Genomic DNA, 21,117 nt, shown 5'->3' with positions numbered 1-21,117 from the left:
TTTGAAAAATCTCCAATCTCATCTTATTTTTACAGAAGAAAACTCCTTGAAATTTTCTTTTGTTTAATTTAAATGTGTGAAATTAATTAGTGGGAATTTTCAAGAAAAATCGTCAGTTGATTTTCTTAAAAATAAATGGAATATGAGCCGAGTTTTCTAATGTCACAATCGGAGGAACATATTTTTTCATACTCATCTAAGTTTCGGGGAGTGCGTAAACCAGTGGATAGGTATACTTGTCTGTAGTTTTGGAAGGATTTATAATCAGCCATAAATTAATTCTTCCTTCCTCATTGAATCCTGTCAGTTTGTATCGTCCTCAAATATCGTATGTAATGTTCCTCTCCAATTTGCTTGTACCCTCAACTTTGGTTAATTTCATAATGTATTTCTTCTTGAAGGAGCTTCAGGAGCAAAGTTTGAAAGTGTTGCGAGCGGGAGAGCAGTTACTCATGGGTGGCCACCCTGTGAATGCAGATTCTTCAAAGCGCGGTTACAGCATCCTCCAATCATCTGCAGAATACATTCAGGAATTGCAAGGGAGAGAGGAGTTACTCAACCAAGCAATTCAATTTTATCAATCTGCAAATAATGTAATTATCATTTACTTTATTCAATATTTCTCTTGTAAATCAAGTTGAACTACAAAAGACTGCATGAAGAGAGATTTCTGGAAAAATTTATCATGCTAAATTGGAATATCATTTAGGAACTGCAATGTGTTGCATTGCAGTAGTACTTTTTTATAGATAGGTAGATGTTTTAAAACTTTTAAGTGGTGCACTAATTATTGCAATGGACCAGTAGACAAGTTGTGAATTCATTGTTTTCTCATCCAAATTTCATGAAGATTACGATTTTTGCAGTAAGAATTACTGAAAATAACTCCTAAGAAAGATCCTAACGATTTTTATGCATAAACTAGAACTTTCTGCTTAAGAAAGCTATAATGTACTTGAGTTAAATTGCACTCTAAACATTACTGTAACAGTCTCTTCAGTATGATAATATGATCCTCAAACTGGATGCTTTGGCTCAGCTTTCGTACATTGTTTACGTTTTGAACAACACAGGAGGAACAGTACCCAATTAAGAAGCCAATTAAGACGTTTTAGTGCGCGATTTGATTAACGTAAATTCTACTTTTTATCTGGAGCAGGAAATTCAAATTTTTCAACACTAGTACTGAAGAAAAATATAAATATCTTGGTCAGGAGTTAATTTCTGTGAATCCTGTTGTTTAGGAAATTTTGAAGAGGGAACCTGTATTAGAGTTCATAAATTCGTAGGTACCTCATGTAGCGATGTATTATCTTAACAGTTTCAGAAGTTGGGTAAATGTTGTAAATAAAGGAGGCGGCTAGTTTTCATACAATGGGAGAAAAGGTAAAACGTTAAAAATCAATCTTTGATTTAATCTAATTTTTCATTAAAATCCGGTAAAATCCTCTGTCAATATGAGGGAAAATAATCTTAAAATAGACAACATAATCTCATCACAAATCTATAAGCATGGTGAAAGTTGGGAACAAATATCTCATCCTCAAATTACCTATTTAAAATTATTTGCATGTTACTTGTCTCAAATTTTATCGTATATTTTAAACTCCAAATCTCTCAAAAAGTTTGTATTCAGACTCAACTTGATTTTAAGACTCCATCCTCTATGAAAAGCCAAGCTCTGTGTTACCAAAAAATCACAAATTTACTTGTGCATGACCGTTTACAAAAGAGTTCTAACCAGACTTTTCCCTACTTTTTGCTGTCAGGTTTTTGCAGAGCTAGACAAACTACAAGTTGAAATAGATGTCCAAAGGCAAATTGATGTTTCAGTTATTGAGAGGTTAAATCAAACCACAAATGAGGTCATAGCGCAAGGACGGTTAATATTGAAAGAAGCTCCAGGTGCTGAGGTAAGCTGTCTTTCCTTCTCTCTCTCACAACTTTAATTTACCGAGGCAAAAGACTCCTTCAATCTAATCCTTATGAAAAAGGCTGAGCAGTTAACAAAAAAAATTATGATATGTACATATGTACAATGCCCAATAAAAATACACAGGAGAAGCTGTATTACCCTCAAATTTTTGCATCCATGCACACATACTTAATATTTTTTTATCAATTGATCAATGAGGTGTGGTTGAACTGTAAAAATTTCTAAGGCACCTTGTCGCCTTTGGGAGAAAAATCCATTATCAAACAAGAAGGAAACAAAACAAAATGACGAGATGGTCAGCGTATAAGAGGACATCACAAATTAAAAACAAATACATTAAACTTAAATAACACCCTTGAAATGAGCAGAAACTAGGGACTTAGAAGCCTCTAGTGGCGTGCTCTAAAGATCAAAATGAAAATTATTATAAACCTTGCTTGCTCTTGATACAACAGATTTAAGTGTTTTAGCCAGGAACTTAAAAAAGTCAGCGATGCTGCTTGCTCTATTTAGATTCACTTCTGAACACCAAAAATATAGTATGATCAAACACTCAAAAAAAAAAAAAATCATTTAAAAATGTTTAAAAAAAATGAAACTTTCCGATTGTTTGCTCATTCTTTTGATAGACTCTAAGCAAAGATTCATAATGTTTCAGTGTGCAGGAGGTACACTTATGTTGACCACACGATAAACATTACACATTACTATTTTTGCTCAATTTTCATATCCTTTGTAGCACCTAGTTATGGATGTTTTAATACAAAAACGAGTGTGGACAAAGGTTTTGTACCTATCCAAAATATATCTTAGTGATGTTTTTTTGTAGCTGTGTTTCAATGTAGAAATCAAAGCTGCAGTATCAACATTTCAACTTGTATATCTAATATCAGGAATATGTGTAGAATGTTCTTTGCCTGCTCATTTTTTAAGGTAGCCCTCACATCAATGTGTACATGAATCTATGCCCGTCATTCTCCTCTTCACGTAGGAAGCACGTCAAACCATTTTTGGTGCAAAAATTAGCAAACAGGTAGATTCAAAATGTCACCATTTTGAAAGAATAAAGAAACTTATGAAAGCCCTGATGTTTTCAAATTTTTGGTAGCATTCATAGTTTTTTAGACAATCAAACCATGACCAGCCTGTCGCATTCTAAGCAATTTCTTTGCCCCTCTCGAACATCAAAAAGTATTCTATCCATGTATTTTTGATGCAAAATTTCATTTTCAGCCTCTCTAATTGTGCTTATGAAGACCATAATTTGTTTAATAGTAAGTTTTACCTTTACTTTTGCAGGGTATCAAAAAAGTGTTAGAAGAAATAGAAAATCGCAAAGTAAACCTAAGCGTGTTGTATCAAGAAGAGCATATCAAAATTTCAGAATTATTAAATAGTTTCCTAGAAAAGCAAAACGAGGTGAGTTCATAAACTATCTTTAGTCTTTGATATTAAGTCCAACAGGAATTTAGCCATTCCAATACTGGTCCAAGATTGGGGGCTCCTCGTGGTGAAGGAGCGAAAATATTTAAAAGAGTCCTTGAAAGGCACTGCAACATTTATGAAATAGAGCAAAATGGTGACCCCAAAATTTGTCAAGATTTTGTCAAAATTTGCCAGAGAAATATCTTGTATTGATGGCAAATTTTGTTACATAGGCAGAAGTCTCAACCTTAATGTCTCTCATAATTTAGATGTTGAATTTCTCTGACTAATTTCACCCATCAACCATAATGAAGACAGCTCTTAGTCAATAAATAAATTGATTTTAAAAAAATATTTATGTATATGGTTTTCTAGCTCTTTCCTAATTGTCTCTCTTGTATCTAGTGATGATATTGTTCTCTCGAGACTAAGGTGTGATTACGCAAATATCTTTACATCAAAATGTCTTTACTTCGGTTTACTTACTACTACCTTAAAATCGGTTTACTTCAGCGAAATACCTAAGTCACTGTGCGAAAAATTGGAATCATTTCTCATACAGCTCATAAGTATCACAACCATGTACAAAAATAATAATCCTTCATTGTTTCTCCATCCAGCTTTATTCGTGGCTGATAAATGACCCGGATACATTTGTTAGAAGTAACAAAGATGTTGGACATAGTGACATCGTTGCAAGGAACCAGCTCACGTCACATTTGCAGTTGCTAGAAGAAATGCAGGTATGGATCAATTTAATGGATTTTTTTTTCAATATTGAGTGACTACCTATGTTCAAAATTTCCAGACTGTACGTACTCTAGTAATCATGGTCGCAGATACGAATTGTTTGCCCTCCGAAGAGAAATTAATTATTTTTCTCCAAATCGCGTGACGTTCATTTGTTCCTCAAATACGCAAGACCAATTTAAATACAAAAAACTTAGGTTTGAGGCTAATCCAGAAAAGTTCCAATAGAAGGACCTCTTATAGTCCTCAGCAATGTGTATTCACAATGAAATCTTCATTGTACATAATCACTTTTGCTTTCACCTATTGATGTGAAATTACAAAAAGCATTACATAGTGTTTTTTGCAAAAGTCTGTCGCAATAGTTTTATGTCCCTGTCCAATCTTCAATGAAAGCAAGTCAGCAGTGAAGAAATTATTAACTCTCACTTTTCCATGATTCATGTTCTTTCAGATATGATTACAGTCAGACCTCGAATTATCGCATCCTGATTTAATGGATCGATCCTCCAGTCCCTTCAGCGAGACCGACTAGCGCCATTTAGCGGATTCTGCGATTTAACGGATTTGGCCTCCGGTCCTGTGAAATCCGATAAATCGAGGTCTTACTGTAGATTAATTACATCTGCCTGTCAAGGAATGCAGATTGTTTTCCTGGATTGAAATTGTTTCTAGTCTCAGTGTTTTAATCTCATCTGGGCAAAATTTCCTTTTTACTGCTTTTCAATAACTTGAACATCTCAGAAAGCAAAATGTGTAGTATTATACCCTTAGTATATTGGTAACAGAAACTGGAACTAAATCACGGACAATCATAAATTAGGTTCCTAATTCTTGAGTCTGAAGCAGAGGCTCCAATTTTTTCTCAGTAGTGACTAGTGAGTGTCAGACTGTCTTTAGAAAGAAATTAATTTTGTCTGACGAACTCTTACAGTAGTCTTGTTAATTTTATATTATGAAACTATTGGTCTAATGAATTCTTTTTTTTCTTCTTTGCTTAGGGAAAAGGCTGTGAAATAAATTCACTGTTAATGAGTTTGCCACATGACTTCCTGGATCGTCTCAACTCAGAGCAAAAATTAGATGTCACAACAAAAATAGAGGAGCTCCATAAGCTTTGGGTTCAGCTGAAGAATGTTCTTGAACGGCGTGTCTCACTTCTTTCAGCGTTCATTCGAATTTACAGCAAGATACAAACTGTATTAAGCGAGTTTGATTCCCTGGAAAGTGATATCAAAGTTGATGGAACAATGGATGATGCAAATTTCAGGACATTGAGGGAGTATTGGGCCACAACAGAGGCGCATTTCCAAGAACTGCGTCAAGAGGAAACAAACTTCCGGCAAATTGTAAACGAGGTGAGTCTCTGTCACCAGTTTTTTCTAATCTTATCAGGTTTATGATGGAATTGTATATTTATTTTTCATCGTAAATTTCTTCTTTGAAGGTCCAGAGATTGTTAAAACCATCATCCTTAAAAATAGTGGATGTTGTCATCCATTCCTTTCATATGTGTCGTCTCATATGTATTTCAGCTTCAGCTGAAGTTACATTTGCTACAATCCGAATAATATTTGGTATGTGTGTACCATGGGGTGCAGGTTAATGATGAGGTGATGCAGGCCATAAATGCACCGATATGCTTCTATCACACCAACGTTTATCTGTTTCTTTCTTGTCTGAATGTAAAATAATTTCTTTGTGCTGCTGTCCTACTAGTTTTCACCATTTTCATCCGAAATTATTATAGTTTTTCTTATTACCAAACAGTTTTTTGGAAAATCCAATTTTTTCAAGTAGTTAGTTGAAAAAGCTAGTAGTAGTTAGTAGCTAAAGTTCCTGCTATCTGAAGAGGCAATGTAGTATAGTGCTATCATTTTTATGATGACCAAGAGCATTGTAGCTTCTGCCGGGCTCAGTTGGTGCCTCGATACTTTAATGAGTAATGAATAAAACAGGAACTGCTTCTCAGAAATATTAAGTGAGGTATGAAGTAATAGTCATTTCATCGAAATCCAAAGCTTTCTCTCTTGAAAACTACAAAAAATTACTGTCTGAAAAATTACAATGTAGTAAAACAGTTGTAGTTCCTCAGGGTTATAGTTTCCAGAATATTTTTTGGATGAATGAGTTTTCCTGTCTAAAAAATTACATGTAAAAGGTCAAACATCTCAGCCTCTTAGTTTGAAATTGCATCATGACATGAGAAGTGCTCAAATTTTAAGCAGCATGAAGCACAGACTGTCTGTCCCAAGTCAAACAGATTTTCAACTGTTTTAGGATCTCCGCCAGGATTGCATTAGAAGAGAGGCTAATTTTATTGTTTAGAAAAGTCAGCAGCATTCTCCTTATCTGTTTAATTTGTTGTTCAATATCAATTACAAAAATAGCACATATATTTTCTTGGTGAATAAACTAAGAAATTGTTGTATTGACCTCTATAGAACTTGTGTGGGAAGGGGGGGGAGGAGGGCATTAAATCTTTTAAAAGAGAAAGCTTTGCCAAAAACCTACAATAAAATATTGTCACCTCTCGTCTTTTCTTCGGCGCTGCGTTGTTTATTTATTCACAGTTATATCCACGAATATACGTGGAGCACCTTGACGTAGAAACTCCTTCAAAACGCCAGGTATACAACTTCTACTACAGCCGTGTACCTCTCGCATCGCGCAGGCGATTTTTATCGTCAGTTCCCTCCAACTTGATCGTCGAAGTCATATCGCATTCGTGATCATCCAAGCGCCGCCTTGTTAACAGCAATTCCTCTCGAAATCGATACCAGTGTTTTGAAATCCGATTGATCGTTAGGAATATTTTCAGCTCTACTTTTACTCAGTCAGAAAATCGCGATTCAGGGAATCGGTGATTCTGTGTAAACCTTGTGATAATCTTTTCCTTAATTATTGCTAATTTGACAGTGAAGTCGCGTGGAAATTGAAGAGGTGTCCCTGAAAATGTCCTAAAGACTTTTCCTTACGCCGATGGCAAAAATACACGGTGGAAAAATTCCCACGGGCGCGAAAATTTCAAGTGATACACCACTTTGACCTCGAGAAATTCAACATGGCGCCAAAATGTCGTGCAACCCCTCAAGTACGTTTAAAGTTACTCTGATGCACAAAAGTCTCATTTATCCTTGACATGGCTAAGCCCCTGTCTTTGGCAGCGTTTTTTCCCTCTCTCTCTCTCCCTTTCTCTCTCTTTTAAGCAACTAAGTATGCGGCCAAACGGAAGGAAGTTGAAGTTATTCAACTCTTAGGAAACTTTATCGGAACCAGTTACTATTTCAGGCGATTTTTGTCGAAATGCATGGTTTCACGCGGTGATGACCGCAACTACAATAAGGAGATGTTCATCGTAGTAGTATCTTTTCATTCACGATCCTCATGCGGTTAAAATTCCTGGCTGCTCACAACGCTATTCCAGAGTCTATCCTGCCGTGCTAAGGAAAAACGCCGTATGAGCCTTCAAGCGTTGCCAAATTTCCTCCAACAAATCGCTAATTTTCAGGAAAATTTGTGAATATTTTCTTCCTATTTCTCAGATACCTTTATTCGTAATTCAATCGAAAGTGCCCGAAAATTTCAAGGAAACACATTCATAACTTTCCTAAAAAATAAACGTTTTATCAGAGGAAATTTGGCAACCCTCGAATGTTCATACGGCGTTCTTCCTGAACACGGCAGTATCGGGCCTCGCACAATGCAGCCTCCAGCCATCCGCCGCGGTTCCTGCAGGAGCTATCTCCGTTCGTTTTGCCCAATATTTTCCAGGTTTTCGCCGGCTATAAATAACGCGCCGCGCCCGAAATAAAGCGTCGATTATAAATTGTCGCGGCTCCCTTCGTATCCCCGCTATCTCTACCTCGCCCTTCTCATCTCACGTTGCCCGGTCGCTCGGAAGGGGTGGTCAAAGCCCTCTTGTTGACACCATCCTGCCGCCGGCTGATTATTGAAATGGATAGACAAAGCAATAGACTGAGAAGACATAGGGAGTATGGAGCGATCCTATTGGTTGAAATGGGGGGTACCTTTAGACTTGTAGAGAAAATAACGGACTTATTATGAGATCTCTCGTGGAGTGAACTGGATAGACAAAGCAATAGACTGAGAAGACATAGGGAGTATGGAGCGATCCTATTGGTTGAAATGGGTGGTACCTTTAGACTTGTAGAGAAAATAACGGACTTATCATGAGATCTCTCGTGGAGTGAACTGGATAGACAAAGCAATAGACTGAGAACACATAGGGAGTATGGAGCGATCCTATTGGTTGAAATGGGTGGTACCCTTAGACTTGTAGAGAAAATAACGGACTTATCATGAGATCTCTCGTGGAGTGAACTGGATAGACAAAGCAATAGACTGAGAAGACATAGGGAGTATGGAGCGATCCTGTCGGTTGAAATGGGGGGTACCCTTAGACTTGTAGAGAAAATAACGGACTTATCATGAGATCTCTCGTGGAGTGAACTGGATAGACAAAGCAATAGACTGAGAACACATAGGGAGTATGGAGCGATCCTATTGGTTGAAATGGGTGGTACCTTTAGACTTGTAGAGAAAATAACGGACTTATTATGAGATCTCTCGTGGAGTGAACTGGATAGACAAAGCAATAGACTGAGAAGACATAGGGAGTATGGAGCGATCCTATTGGTTGAAATGGGTGGTACCTTTAGACTTGTAGAGAAAATAACGGACTTATTATGAGATCTCTCGTGGAGTGAACTGGATAGACAAAGCAATAGACTGAGAAGACATAGGGAGTATGGAGCGATCCTATTGGTTGAAATGGGTGGTACCTTTAGACTTGTAGAGAAAATAACGGACTTATTATGAGATCTCTCGTGGAGTGAACTGGATAGACAAAGCAATAGACTGAGAAGACATAGGGAGTATGGAGCGATCCTATTGGTTGAAATGGGTGGTACCTTTAGACTTGTAGAGAAAATAACGGACTTATTATGAGATCTCTCGTGGAGTGAACTGGATAGACAAAGCAATAGACTGAGAACACATAGGGAGTATGGAGCGATCCTATTGGTTGAAATGGGTGGTACCTTTAGACTTGTAGAGAAAATAACGGACTTATTATGAGATCTCTCGTGGAGTGAACTGGATAGACAAAGCAATAGACTGAGAACACATAGGGAGTATGGAGCGATCCTATTGGTTGAAATGGGTGGTACCTTTAGACTTGTAGAGAAAATAACGGACTTATTATGAGATCTCTCGTGGAGTGAACTGGATAGACAAAGCAATAGACTGAGAAGACATAGGGAGTATGGAGCGATCCTATTGGTTGAAATGGGTGGTACCTTTAGACTTGTAGAGAAAATAACGGACTTATTATGAGATCTCTCGTGGAGTGAACTGGATAGACAAAGCAATAGACTGAGAACACATAGGGAGTATGGAGCGATCCTATTGGTTGAAATGGGTGGTACCTTTAGACTTGTAGAGAAAATAACGGACTTATTATGAGATCTCTCGTGGAGTGAACTGGATAGACAAAGCAATAGACTGAGAACACATAGGGAGTATGGAGCGATCCTATTGGTTGAAATGGGTGGTACCTTTAGACTTGTAGAGAAAATAACGGACTTATCATGAGATCTCTCGTGGAGTGAACTGGATAGACAAAGCAATAGACTGAGAACACATAGGGAGTATGGAGCGATCCTATTGGTTGAAATGGGTGGTACCTTTAGACTTGTAGAGAAAATAACGGACTTATCATGAGGTCTCTCGTGGAGTGCCGTTAGTTAGTCTTTTACGTACCTCTTTCGCCCATTGCAACCACCCGCGGGCTGATTTTTGAAATTGATAGACAAAGCTATGGACAAAGAAGACATAAAGAGTATGGAGCTATCCTATCCCTGGTAAAAACTGGCGATAGGAGCTGCGTTTCAAAATACCATAAGAGTTCTTATAGCCGACTAAAGAAGGCTATCGAAAATTATAAAGCTGGCTGTAGAAAGCAGAGCAAATCATACAGCCGGGCTATACGAAGCTATAAAAAAGCATACAGTCGGGCTATAGTTCCTATCGCCGGGCTTTACTTTTTATCGCCATTGGCTACAAAAGGCTATAAGAAATTGCGTAGAAATTCGTGTGCTTTGGAAATCATTAAGTTTGATACGGAATTACAATATTTACAAAACACACATTATATTTTCCTTTAAAACATATTTTTTTCATCAATTAAAATGAGAATAATCCATACAGAGTGTGCAAACATTTCAAAATCATGAGTTGAAAAACGCCGACTCCGCGAGATTAAATATTAGAGCCTAACACAAAGCGGAGCGGCGACGCACTGGCGCCTACAAACCTAACAGGGATACTTCACGCATCGCGCGCGACGCACTGGCGCCTACAAACCTAACAGGGATACTTCACGCATTGCGCAATGCGTGAAGTATCCCTGTTAGGTTTGTAGGCGCCAATGCGCATTTCGCGCTCTCTGCTCGCCCGCCGCGCCGCAGCGTGCCACGGCGTCTGAAGCAACTATTTCACACCAGAGGTGTTGCACAGTATCATACGAAATTGAAGGCGCTCCAACATATTAGGAATGGCAGGCATCCTTCAAAAGTACGGAGCTTTCCTCGCAAAATAAATCAAAGATACTACGGCACAAATAGAGAGCGGTAGTCCAAAAACTAACTAAGTCCTAGTATCCGTATTTAGTAACGTTGAGCATAAACTTTATCGTCTGGCTGTTGCTTGATCGCCATCGGCTATAAAAGGCTATAAGAAATTGTACAGCCGGCTACAGAAGCTATTGGAAATCTTACAGCCGGATTTAGGTCTATGGTATTTTGGAGCACAGATTCCACTGCCAATTTTTGCCAGGGATTGGTTGAAATGGGCGGTACCTTTAGACTTTGAGAGAAAAAAACGGACTCATTATGAGGTCTCTCGTAGAGTGCCGTTAGTTAGTCTTTTACGCACCTCTTTTGCTCATTACAACCACCCGCGGGCTGATTTTTGAAATTGATAGACAAAGCGATGGACAAAGAAGACATAAAAAGTACGGAGCTATCCAAAAAAAAAAAATATGGGACAATAATATTGGGTTTGTTGAAATTGGTGGTTTTTATAGACTAAGGGGGTAAATGATGGACTAACTATCGGGTCTCTCGTGGGTTTCCGTTAGTTAGTCTATTACCTACGTCCTTTGTCCATTGCCATCACCCGTTTCAACCAATAGGCTCCCTCCATATACTTTTTGTCCTCTTTGTCCATCGCTTTCTCTATCGATTTCAACAATCAGCTCGCTGCTTCCGCCAAAAGAATCGCCCTCTGTCTTTTATGTCTATCGCTTTGTCTATCAATTTCAATTATCAGCCCGCAGTTGGAGACATTCGGCGGTTAACGCATGGATTGGATTCAAGATTAGCGACGTTTTGTCGCAATTTTTCCACCATAAGGATCCCTCCATATCCCTTCTTGTCATCTTTTTCTGAAGTTTTATCTATCAATTTCAATAATCGACTTGCATGTGGATTATTCAGATTCAATACCCGAGTCGACTGACCTTGACCGTGCGAAGCAAATTCTGAAAAAATCCAAGAAATGATGTAGGTGTGTTCTCCTTTGAAAAAATAAAATAGAAGCGGAGATTTTTAAACACCGCAAACGAGATACGTGCTTTGGAAGTCTCATCGTCGATGGGCAGAGTGTTTTTCGTTCTGCCGTGTTCAGGAAGAACGACGTACGAACATTCGAGGTTTGCCAAATTTCCTCCGTTAAAATGTTTATTTTTAGGAAAGTTATGAATATGTTTCCTTGAAATTTTCGAGCACTTTCGATTAAATTACAAACAAAATTATCTGAGAAAGTGGAAGAAAGATATTCACAAATTTTCCTGAAAATTAGTGATTTGTCTGAGGAAATTTGGGAATGCCTGAAGGCACATACCTACGGCGTTTTTTTTTTGACACACTGGAAAAAAAAACACATTGGATCTAGAGTCTAAACTCTTGAAAACATCGGCAAGAAAAAATACTCTTGATTCAATCAGATTTAAGCTTAAATCAAAAGGAAATCCGCTCAAATTAAGAGGCTGGGTTCTTGATTCAAGCAAAAATCCGATTGAATCAAGAGTATTTGGATTACATTTTGCAATAAGGAACCACTATTTCTTGCCCATTTTAGGAACAGCTCACATGACATTGGTTTCCCTATGCAGATATGTGCTTTTACAGGAGAGCCAGAGTTAGCGGTTCCTTTTTGCAAAATGTGATCCATTTTTTCTTGTCAATGTTTTCAAGAGTCTGGACTAGAGTACCTATATTAAGAGAGTATGGCCACTGGGGTTACCACCTCTGATTGGCTCAGCCATCTTAGGCTAAATGGAGCCCTTAGGACCCAAAAATGGCGGACGCCATAAATTAATGTAATGCAAAATGACTGAAAATGTAGTTTTCATTGCTCATCGTAACGAGAAATTTACTCAAATGCACTGCGACATCTTTACATATTTTTAAGGCTGATCGTGTGCAATTTTTGAGAAAAATTATCTTAGATGTAGTAAGGTTGGCAGCAAGTGCGGTTGGTGATAACCGTCAAAAGTTGGCAATGACCCTCCTCCCATCCACAAAAACCAAAACAAAGCACCGCCATTTTTGGGTCCTAAGCCTCTCCATGGGGCCCGGTGGCCATACTCTCTTAATATAGGTACTCTAGTCTGGACTCTAGATCCAATGTGTTTTTTTTCCAGTGCGGCAGCGTTCTCATTACGCGTGCTCGAGCGAAAATTTCGCAACTCGGGGCGTTTTGCATCCAAGTTTAGCCGGCACGCTTCCATTCGCTTGATGATGTTCGTCTTGACACCTATTCGCGGCTTCCTCTTACGCCCTCCTGTCAGAGCTTGAACCGCCAGCGAAAGATCGCTTCGCGTCATTAAGCCGCCGCGACAGCCAGGCGCGCGGCTCAAAACTCCCGAAACGTCGCAACGCGGCGTTTATTACACGTGGAGTGGGAGTCACGTCATTCCTGGCTCCCCGGCGAAAAGGGCGCAACACTGTCATGAGCCTTGCTCTAAAGGGGCCAGGGTGGGCCTCCCCCCCCCCTTCTAAAAAATCGGCGCAGTAGAAAATAGCCTCGGAACCGTTGCATTTGCTAGTTTTATTGCATAACGCGAGAGAAAAGAGGCGAATTTTCGCAAGTCACTAGAAAAAAAAACACATTGGATCTAGAGTCCAGACTCTTAAAAACATCGACAAGAAAAAATACTCTTGATTCAATCGGATTTTTGATTAAATCAAGAACCAAGCCTCTTAATTTGAGCGGATTTCCTTTGATTTAAGCAAAATCTGACGAATCAAGAGTATTTTTTCTTGTCAATGTTTTCAAGAGTCTGGACTGGACCCCCTTCCCTTCTAAAAAATCGGCGCAGTAGAAAATAGCCTCGGAACCGTTGCATTTGCTAGTTTTATTGCATAACGCGAGAGAAAAGAGGCGAATTTTCGCGAGTGGATTTAGTCACTGGAAAAAAAAAAAAACACATTGGATCTAGAGTCCAGACTCTTGAAAACATTGACAAGAAAAAATACTCTTGATTCAATCGGATTGTTGCTTAAATCAAGAACCAAGCCTCTTAATTTGAGCGGATTTCCTTTTGATTTAAGCAAAAATCTGATCGAATGAAGAGTATTTTTTCTTGTCAATGTTTTCAAGAGTCTGGACTTAGATCCAATGTGTTTTTTTTTTTTCCAGTGGTGGATTTAGTCGACTTTTTCAACCAGATCGGCAGGGTTGCAGACCACGAGAGGAAAACACTCTGCTGCAGTCAAGAACTAAATTCATCTGCAACGAACTTACTTTTTCATGCGAAATTGTGCGAACTGTCGCCAAGAATGTCAGAAAATGTTATGGGATTGAGTTTTAATAAAAATTCCGAATGCTGCTTGACTCTCGAGGCGTGATTCTACGGCAGGATCCTGCTGGATCATTCGCCCAAATCGTAAAATCCAGTCACGCGTTCAAGTCTCTCCAGTTAAGCCCGTATCAGACGATCAAAGTAGAGGCTTCAAAGAGTTTCATCGATGCCTATTCTGGCCCTCTCATTGGCCGGCGGTTCAAGTCGGGGCAATCGATGAGTCTCTTTGAAGCCTCTACTTTGATCGTCTGATACGGGCTTTTAAGATGCCAGTTGCTCCAGTTTGCTCCACTGAGCATACTGAGCAAACTGAACATTCCCCCCGCAAAATGGCAATGGAGTTCTTGCACCCGTTGGAGTTTTGCGATTTCAGTGCTCTTCCTTGTGTGAAATTTCGCGAAAAACATGATGGTGCCCCTAATTTTCTCTGAAATCAACTCCCAAACTCAAAAAAGCTCTCGAAGTTGAGGCCGCAACGGAAAGCATAACCCGAGGTTCAGAATTCACCTTATATCTAGTCAAACTCTCCATGCAAAGATAGGGAGCTACTTTGTTTGGAAACTCCTAGGTCTGAACCACGGCAACCTTGCTGATATATTTTGTTCCCTATCTGCGCATTAAGAGTTTGACTATTATAGATTTAGAGTTGAACTTTCATTATAGCGTGGGATATCCCCTCCATTATGGCTTGAACTTAGAGAGCTTTTTTTGAGCTTGGGAGTTGATTTCAGAGGCGTCCAGTGGCACCACCGTGTTTCTCGCCAAAATTCACATAAAAAACGCAAATTCCTGACGCAGGCAAGAACTCCACTGAACACCTACCCCGGAAGATGGCTATTGTGAAATCGTGACGTGGTGGCCCGAAGAGAGTATTGCAGTCGCGCGTCTTACGACGACATCATTTGCAGCAACGCCGTTTACAACTGAAGTTCATTTCCTTTGAAGCTAGGGCCCGCCCCCTCCTCCTCCTCTGTCCAAAAATATTTAACGAGTCCTCCAGCCACTCCAGCCCTGGAAGGAGGGGAAGGCAAGGCGACCAGGCGAGGAGGAAGGGCGGGGGTGTCTCCAGAAAACTTCGGCTTTCCTTATGATCCCGTTTTATTAATACCGCAGGATGCGCACCGTTGCCAGCCAATCTCTGGACCTATTTTTCACACAGATCGCTTTCAGGCTGAAGGATTTTTTTAATTAAGCGAGGGATCTGCCTATTTAAGTACTCCATGGTGTCTAAGACCGGGCAACCCGGGTGTACCGGGTTTCATTAAGGCATGACAAATTTCTGGGAAAATCAGGGATTTTCTTCCAAAAACCGGGAATTTCCTTTTCTGCCGCTCAGAGACCATATGGACGTATTCCTGCCAAACAGAACTATGTGCACTTAGACATGAGCCCTGAGACCCATAAGAATACATGCATAACAGGGCTCACGTCATAATGCACATAGTTCCGTTTGACAGAAATACGTCCATATTAAGGTTTATGTTATTGCACCTGAGCCGCCATTATTGACCTCTTGAACCTTTATTTCGCCAGAATAATGGAGGAGCTTTCATTGACCGGATAATTTTAAACATCAACGCTTTTGCAGTTAGAACTTTTAATGTGCGCCAAAGATTCGACTGAAAGATTTTTTTTTAAAAAAAAAAACGATATTCATGTCTGGCACTCCGGATAGTCATATAGTTTTTCTCAAGAAAATCCTGAAGAAATGGGAGAAAACTTTAATTTCTCATCAGGGAATGAGCTCCTGAAAATTAGGGGGAAATCAGAGAATGAGCATGGCCAGTAATTCTAGACACCATGATTTACTCCCGGTTGACTGAATGCTCCACAGAAAGTTACCTATACGAATCTCTGTCATTCGCGAGTTAACATCTTCTTTCTCATACATCAATGACCCCCATTAGTTTCGTGCACGACACGTGCAGTTCGAAATGAATTAGAATCACAGAATCTACCCAGTGGTTAGTTCAGTTTTTCATCCGAAAAATTCTTCATGAGGTTTAATATAAATCTGCCAACCTTTCAATAGTAATTCAAAGATTTCTCAGGGCTTTATTCGTGGGCGGGGGGGGGGGGGAGGGCTTTTAAGGAGTCGGCGTTGTGAACTTCTTATTAATGGAATTTTCACCTTCTCCTTACATGTAACGTTGTTGCTTCTCCCAAAAAAAAAAAAAACATCTTCGAAACCTTGGAAGAAAGAGCATTTTCTTCTTTTTTGCATAATTTTTTTAAGTTGATCCTGAACTGCCTAAAATGTTTTATTGAATCGATTTTTACACATGTTTGTATGCATGAAAAAAGAACAAGAGTGAAAGTTCCAACCTAATTGTAATTTATTTGGAAAGAAATCTGTTTATGTCGATCCAGAAGTAGACATAAAAAGGAGGTAATTTTTTGGAAGACCTTTGCTTGCTCAAGTAGAGTAGAGTTGAATCTCAAAATTTTCCAAATTCTATTTCTTAATGTTTGTGGGCATTTCATTGTTAGGAATGCATGATATTTCTTACATCCAGTTACAAGTTACAAAAAATAAATATGGGAAATTAAATCAAAGTCCTGAAAAGTATTTCGTGTAGTTCCAAAATATGATCTTCTTCATACTGTTTTTTAACCCAATACCTCTGTCCAAGCTAGACTGGAATGGCAGTTATCTTGAGGGTGGGAGGGGGAAGGGGGTGAAAGTAGAAGTCTGCGTGTGTTTACATTTATCCAAGTCTGTAAGAAATGTAAAATTTGTAAATGTAAGGATTAGGGTTTCATATCTCGAGTTATGAACTTATCATAACTTCGACTGTCACCAAATGGGGAGATCAGTAAATTTGCATGTACGCACAGGCCTACAGGAAGGTATTAATTATAATGTATAGAAGGATTCAAAGATGTGGTTCAAGAGTTTATTCTCATTTCAAGAGGAGCCTGTTTTCATCTCAGAAAACTTGGCATCAATGCAAAGAAATTTTGAGTCAAAAAATGACTGTTAATTTCTTGACTTAGTGCCAGATTACCAGCCTCTTCTCTCTTTTTTATATTTGTCTAGTGTATTTTATTTTTTTCATTCTTCCAGAGCCGCAATGTGTACCTCGATGTGGACCATGCTCAGCAACGCATCGACGCCCTCATCAAAGAACTCACCAGTCGCGAAACTCGCCTAAGCACCATCTTCTCAACGATCGAAGCACAGATTTGCGAACACAGGAAGCGAATAGGGGACCTCTGGCAGCAGAATATGGCAGACAGCAGCAAGGTGAGTGGAATTCAGACTATTTTTGTTTATTTTGACTCTCGACCTGTCACTTGCAGCTGTGAGTCTACTCGGGCAATTTGTGTCGCCAGTGAAGTGTTTTACGATCAATCGCCTTAATTAATGGACTCTCGGGGTGCTTTTTTATTTTCTTTTTCGTCCTGCCTAAAAACAGTCCTGCCCTCCTGTCTGGCTCAGGACTTTTCTTCTCTTAGCAATGAAAGTATTTTCAGTTACTGCACTCTCATTTTCCTCTGCAACATCCAGTCAAATTTTTACCAACAGGAAATCAGTGTTATAGCTCAACTCTCAAAATAAAGAAGTTTAACAGTGCGCGATAAAAACAGGTGTTAAGCAATAATTCATGACAGTGTATGCCCTGTGTGTAATCACTATAATGAATTTTTTAAATGATGTTTTAAATGTTGATTATAAAATAAGAACTGTTTTCTGAAGATATTTTGTCGTATTGTCAAAAATTAATTTCTGTATGTTCGTGAAGAAACATTTGGAATTGTTTCTGAGCTTCCAATTTAATGAAACCGCAACTGATAGTTTAAATGTTTGATTGCCATACAAGTTTTAAAATGAAGTGTTTTTGCCTACAAGTCGGGAGAACATTTGAAAGTGCGATTTTGAAATTATTAAGTTTGTGTCGTATATTTTTGCTTTGAAGAACAAAATTATATTTTCAAATTTTTGTTACTTTTTTTGAAAAAAAAGAAAGTTTAAAATTCAATAGTGAACAAAGCAGTGAAGCTTGTGGTGACAGTCTTATCGGATACGGTGAATGTGCGTGCAGTTTTGATTACTATAGACTCTTACCATCACAGCAGTGTAAATCAGCTTGACCACGTTTTGGGTAAAATTCTCTACTGTCAGCAGAATATTTTATCGGAAGCAGCACTACTCCTCAGCGCCCAAAGTAAGGAGCTTGGTCTTATTCCTGTTCTTAATTTTCTAATGATCAAAATGAAAATAATATCTTCTAAAGTTACTCAAGGTGCAAAGAGCTCAGCATTAGTTTTAGGCACTTATTAAATTACACCCTCAGTCCCCTTCCATGCATTCTCATAGGATAAGGACCATTTACTACACAGGATATCTACATGATAAAAATTTGTTCAACCACTCATATATCTGATATATAAGATCACAATTTGATGTTTACATAACTGTTTGTATGCTTTTGTCTCCTTAAAAGTCATCGTTTTAACTGGCTATGGCAAATTTTCAGCTTCAATTAAAAGCTCTCAGGCTTTTTCCCTCCTAGATAAGTTTTTCATGCACTCGGTGAAATCAGTTATTTTGAATTTCTTGACAGTTGAAAAATGAGTCAAACTGACAAACCTTGCAATGAAAGCAAGTATAAATTTAGCAACAATATAACCTAGTAAATATTGCGGAGGTATCAATAATTACATGAGTGCAAAGATTCTCTTTCAAAGCCTCTAACTTTAGTGAGACTTGAATACCTCCGTAAATTGTATCATTAGTATCATCAAGCACATTACAGCAGATCTTGTCTTTATCACATCTTTCATACTGGAAAAAATGGCATTGCTTCTCGCAAACTGTGACTGTTGAAATTGGGATTATCTTCTCCTCAAAGTTATGCACCTACCTTATCATTACCTTTCACTCAGGTAGCTTTGGTATTAGCTTAAATGCTTAAATATGTCCGACTACATCTCAGTTCAACCACATGAAAATGTAGAAAGGGTGAACAATTTAAAGGGTTAAAAGTTTTGAGCTTTTTCTTAATCCCTGTGGGGCTTTGCAACACTTGCATATCGGCACAGACAATCAGACAACTGCAATTTGGGCAAAATTTTGAATTGTTCTCTGTCAGCACCTGTTGTATCAAAAATTAACATCAAAGCAAACAAAAGGCATCATTTTTTAAATTGGAGGGAAATATTATGAGAGGTGGGTAGTGCTATCTATAAAGAGTGAATGATAATGCAAAAGCTCAGAACTCTCTGCACCCTCGTAAATTTACAGAGCAGATTACCTACTTTAATTTCAACAATCACACAGTGTGTAAGGAGCAAAGCAGTTTTTCTGCGTGTCATCCATTAAAGCCGGCCTGTAAAGAATTTCTCTGCATTTAAGTTGACGTAACTGATTTGTTTTTTAATTGAGTATCACTCAATTATATTTTTATCAGAGCAAAGCATACTACAGTTGGACGTATTTCTGCCAAACGGAACTATGTGCATTATGGCGTGAGCCCTGTTGTGCATACATTCTTATGGGTCTCAGGGCTCATGTCTTAATTCACATCGTTCTGTTTGGTAGAAATACGTCCAGTTGAAACTCATAGTTGATGATTTTCCCATCGCGTCAGTCCACATGACTTTATTTGTAGGTTCTCCTAAAATCCTGCAGTTTTTCAATGTCAATGTTATTGTCTCTGTGGAGGAATGTCAATGCATAATTTTGGGGTTCTGTAATAGTCTCCTCAATTCATTTCAAATTATCAATCCTCTTACCTCTTGATTCATGTTTTTCTTTGTTGTTTGTTTCACGTAATAATAGCCATATAGGAAGACCTTACCCTTCCATTTCCAGATCTTGACCAGACAATGTTGTCACATTATCAAAATAAAATAAAGGGAATTGAAAAAACCAAAATTTAAATCAAATAAAATTTTAAAGCAGCTATAGCTGAGCCTCGGATGGAAACGAGACTGTTTCATTGTTGTAAGAAGACAACAATAGTTATCTTCTCTGTCCGCAGACTTAGTTTTAACTTACACTTTTTAATCCGATTTAGTTCTTGGTTTTTTTAATTATCATCATCCTATCTTGATAACATGAATCGTTTGGTCGAAATCTGAAGATAATAAGCCTTCGGGAATGACCATTATCAAGTGAAAGAATCAACAAAAGAAAAGACAAATCAAGAGGTAAAAGGAGGATCAATAATTTCAAATAATATGTCTCCTAATAGAGTGACATCAATATTTTCTTTAGTCTCTTCAATGCCGTAGTAAAATTAAAAATAGCATGCTCTAATATGAAACATGGAACTCTGAAATAAGATCGGATACTTTGAAGTTCTAGGCTGTCATTGCAGTTTTATTAGTTTTATGTAACGCAGAAGCTTATTAATAATTAAATAAGTAGGGTGATTGCCAGCTAAACTCATTACACGCTACGTCCTGGAACTTTTCTCTTGCCCTCATTGAAGGCCAGCTATTAATCACATCCAAAAATAGGTCATTGTCAGCAATTTGTCCAAAGTTAATTTTACTATTCGGGCAGTGCAAATATCATTGTAACGTCTCAGAATCAGACATAGCAAAACCCAACTTTAAAGACAGATGCAACGTGTCTGAGAAATGCAGTGACCTGCCAAAATTTTTGGCGCTTTAGTAGGTTGGAAACCCTATCGACCTGTTGACTGACTGTTGACAGCAAGATTGCCAATCGTTGAGAGTATATTCATGAAAGTGAACTCAATAAATGTTTCTCATCTGAAGTTACCAAAACCTTCATAGATCCACCAGGGTCTATCTAACCTGTCTAATGCAAAATCCTTCTTATGAAATTCCAAATTTCATATTGATTTTAACTGAAAAGTCAACCAACTTCTTTCAGCCAAATGAAAAATACTCATATTTCAAAATTTGTCTCATTAATTATCTTTTTTGCTGAATTCGGGATTAAAATATTTCATATTACTAGCTTCTTTTGGAAATGTTTCAAAATTAAAACCGTGAACTCTTCAAGCAGATACTTCAACTTGAATCTTTCACTTAGATCTTTAAAAATGTGTGCAAATGAAGATTAATGAGCTCTGTGACTGATTGGACTTGCATTAATTGCTCATTCTCATGATGTGGATGAACTTTGACTCGGAAACTG

At 38.3% G+C, this 21,117-nt stretch overlaps 1 protein-coding gene across 4 annotated transcripts in view; it reads left to right on the top strand.

Moving 5' to 3' along the window:
* The window catches only part of zormin, a 124,622-nt gene that overhangs the window by 53,899 nt on the left and 49,606 nt on the right, over positions 1–21,117 (top strand). For all 4 annotated transcript variants that reach the window (XM_072296800.1, XM_072296798.1, XM_072296799.1 and 1 more), the window contains 6 exons: positions 402–593; positions 1,770–1,913; positions 3,236–3,355; positions 3,982–4,104; positions 5,113–5,469; positions 17,068–17,247. In XM_072296800.1, the coding sequence (XP_072152901.1) occupies positions 402–593; positions 1,770–1,913; positions 3,236–3,355; positions 3,982–4,104; positions 5,113–5,469; positions 17,068–17,247 (1,116 nt within the window). The remainder of the gene's footprint in view (positions 1–401; positions 594–1,769; positions 1,914–3,235; positions 3,356–3,981; positions 4,105–5,112; positions 5,470–17,067; positions 17,248–21,117) is intronic.

This window comes from Bemisia tabaci, chromosome 2 (assembly GCF_918797505.1).
Source record: "Bemisia tabaci chromosome 2, PGI_BMITA_v3".
Classification (NCBI taxonomy): domain Eukaryota; kingdom Metazoa; phylum Arthropoda; class Insecta; order Hemiptera; family Aleyrodidae; genus Bemisia; species Bemisia tabaci.
Note: the sequence above shows the minus strand (reverse complement) of the source record. Positions and strands in the feature narration are given on the sequence as shown.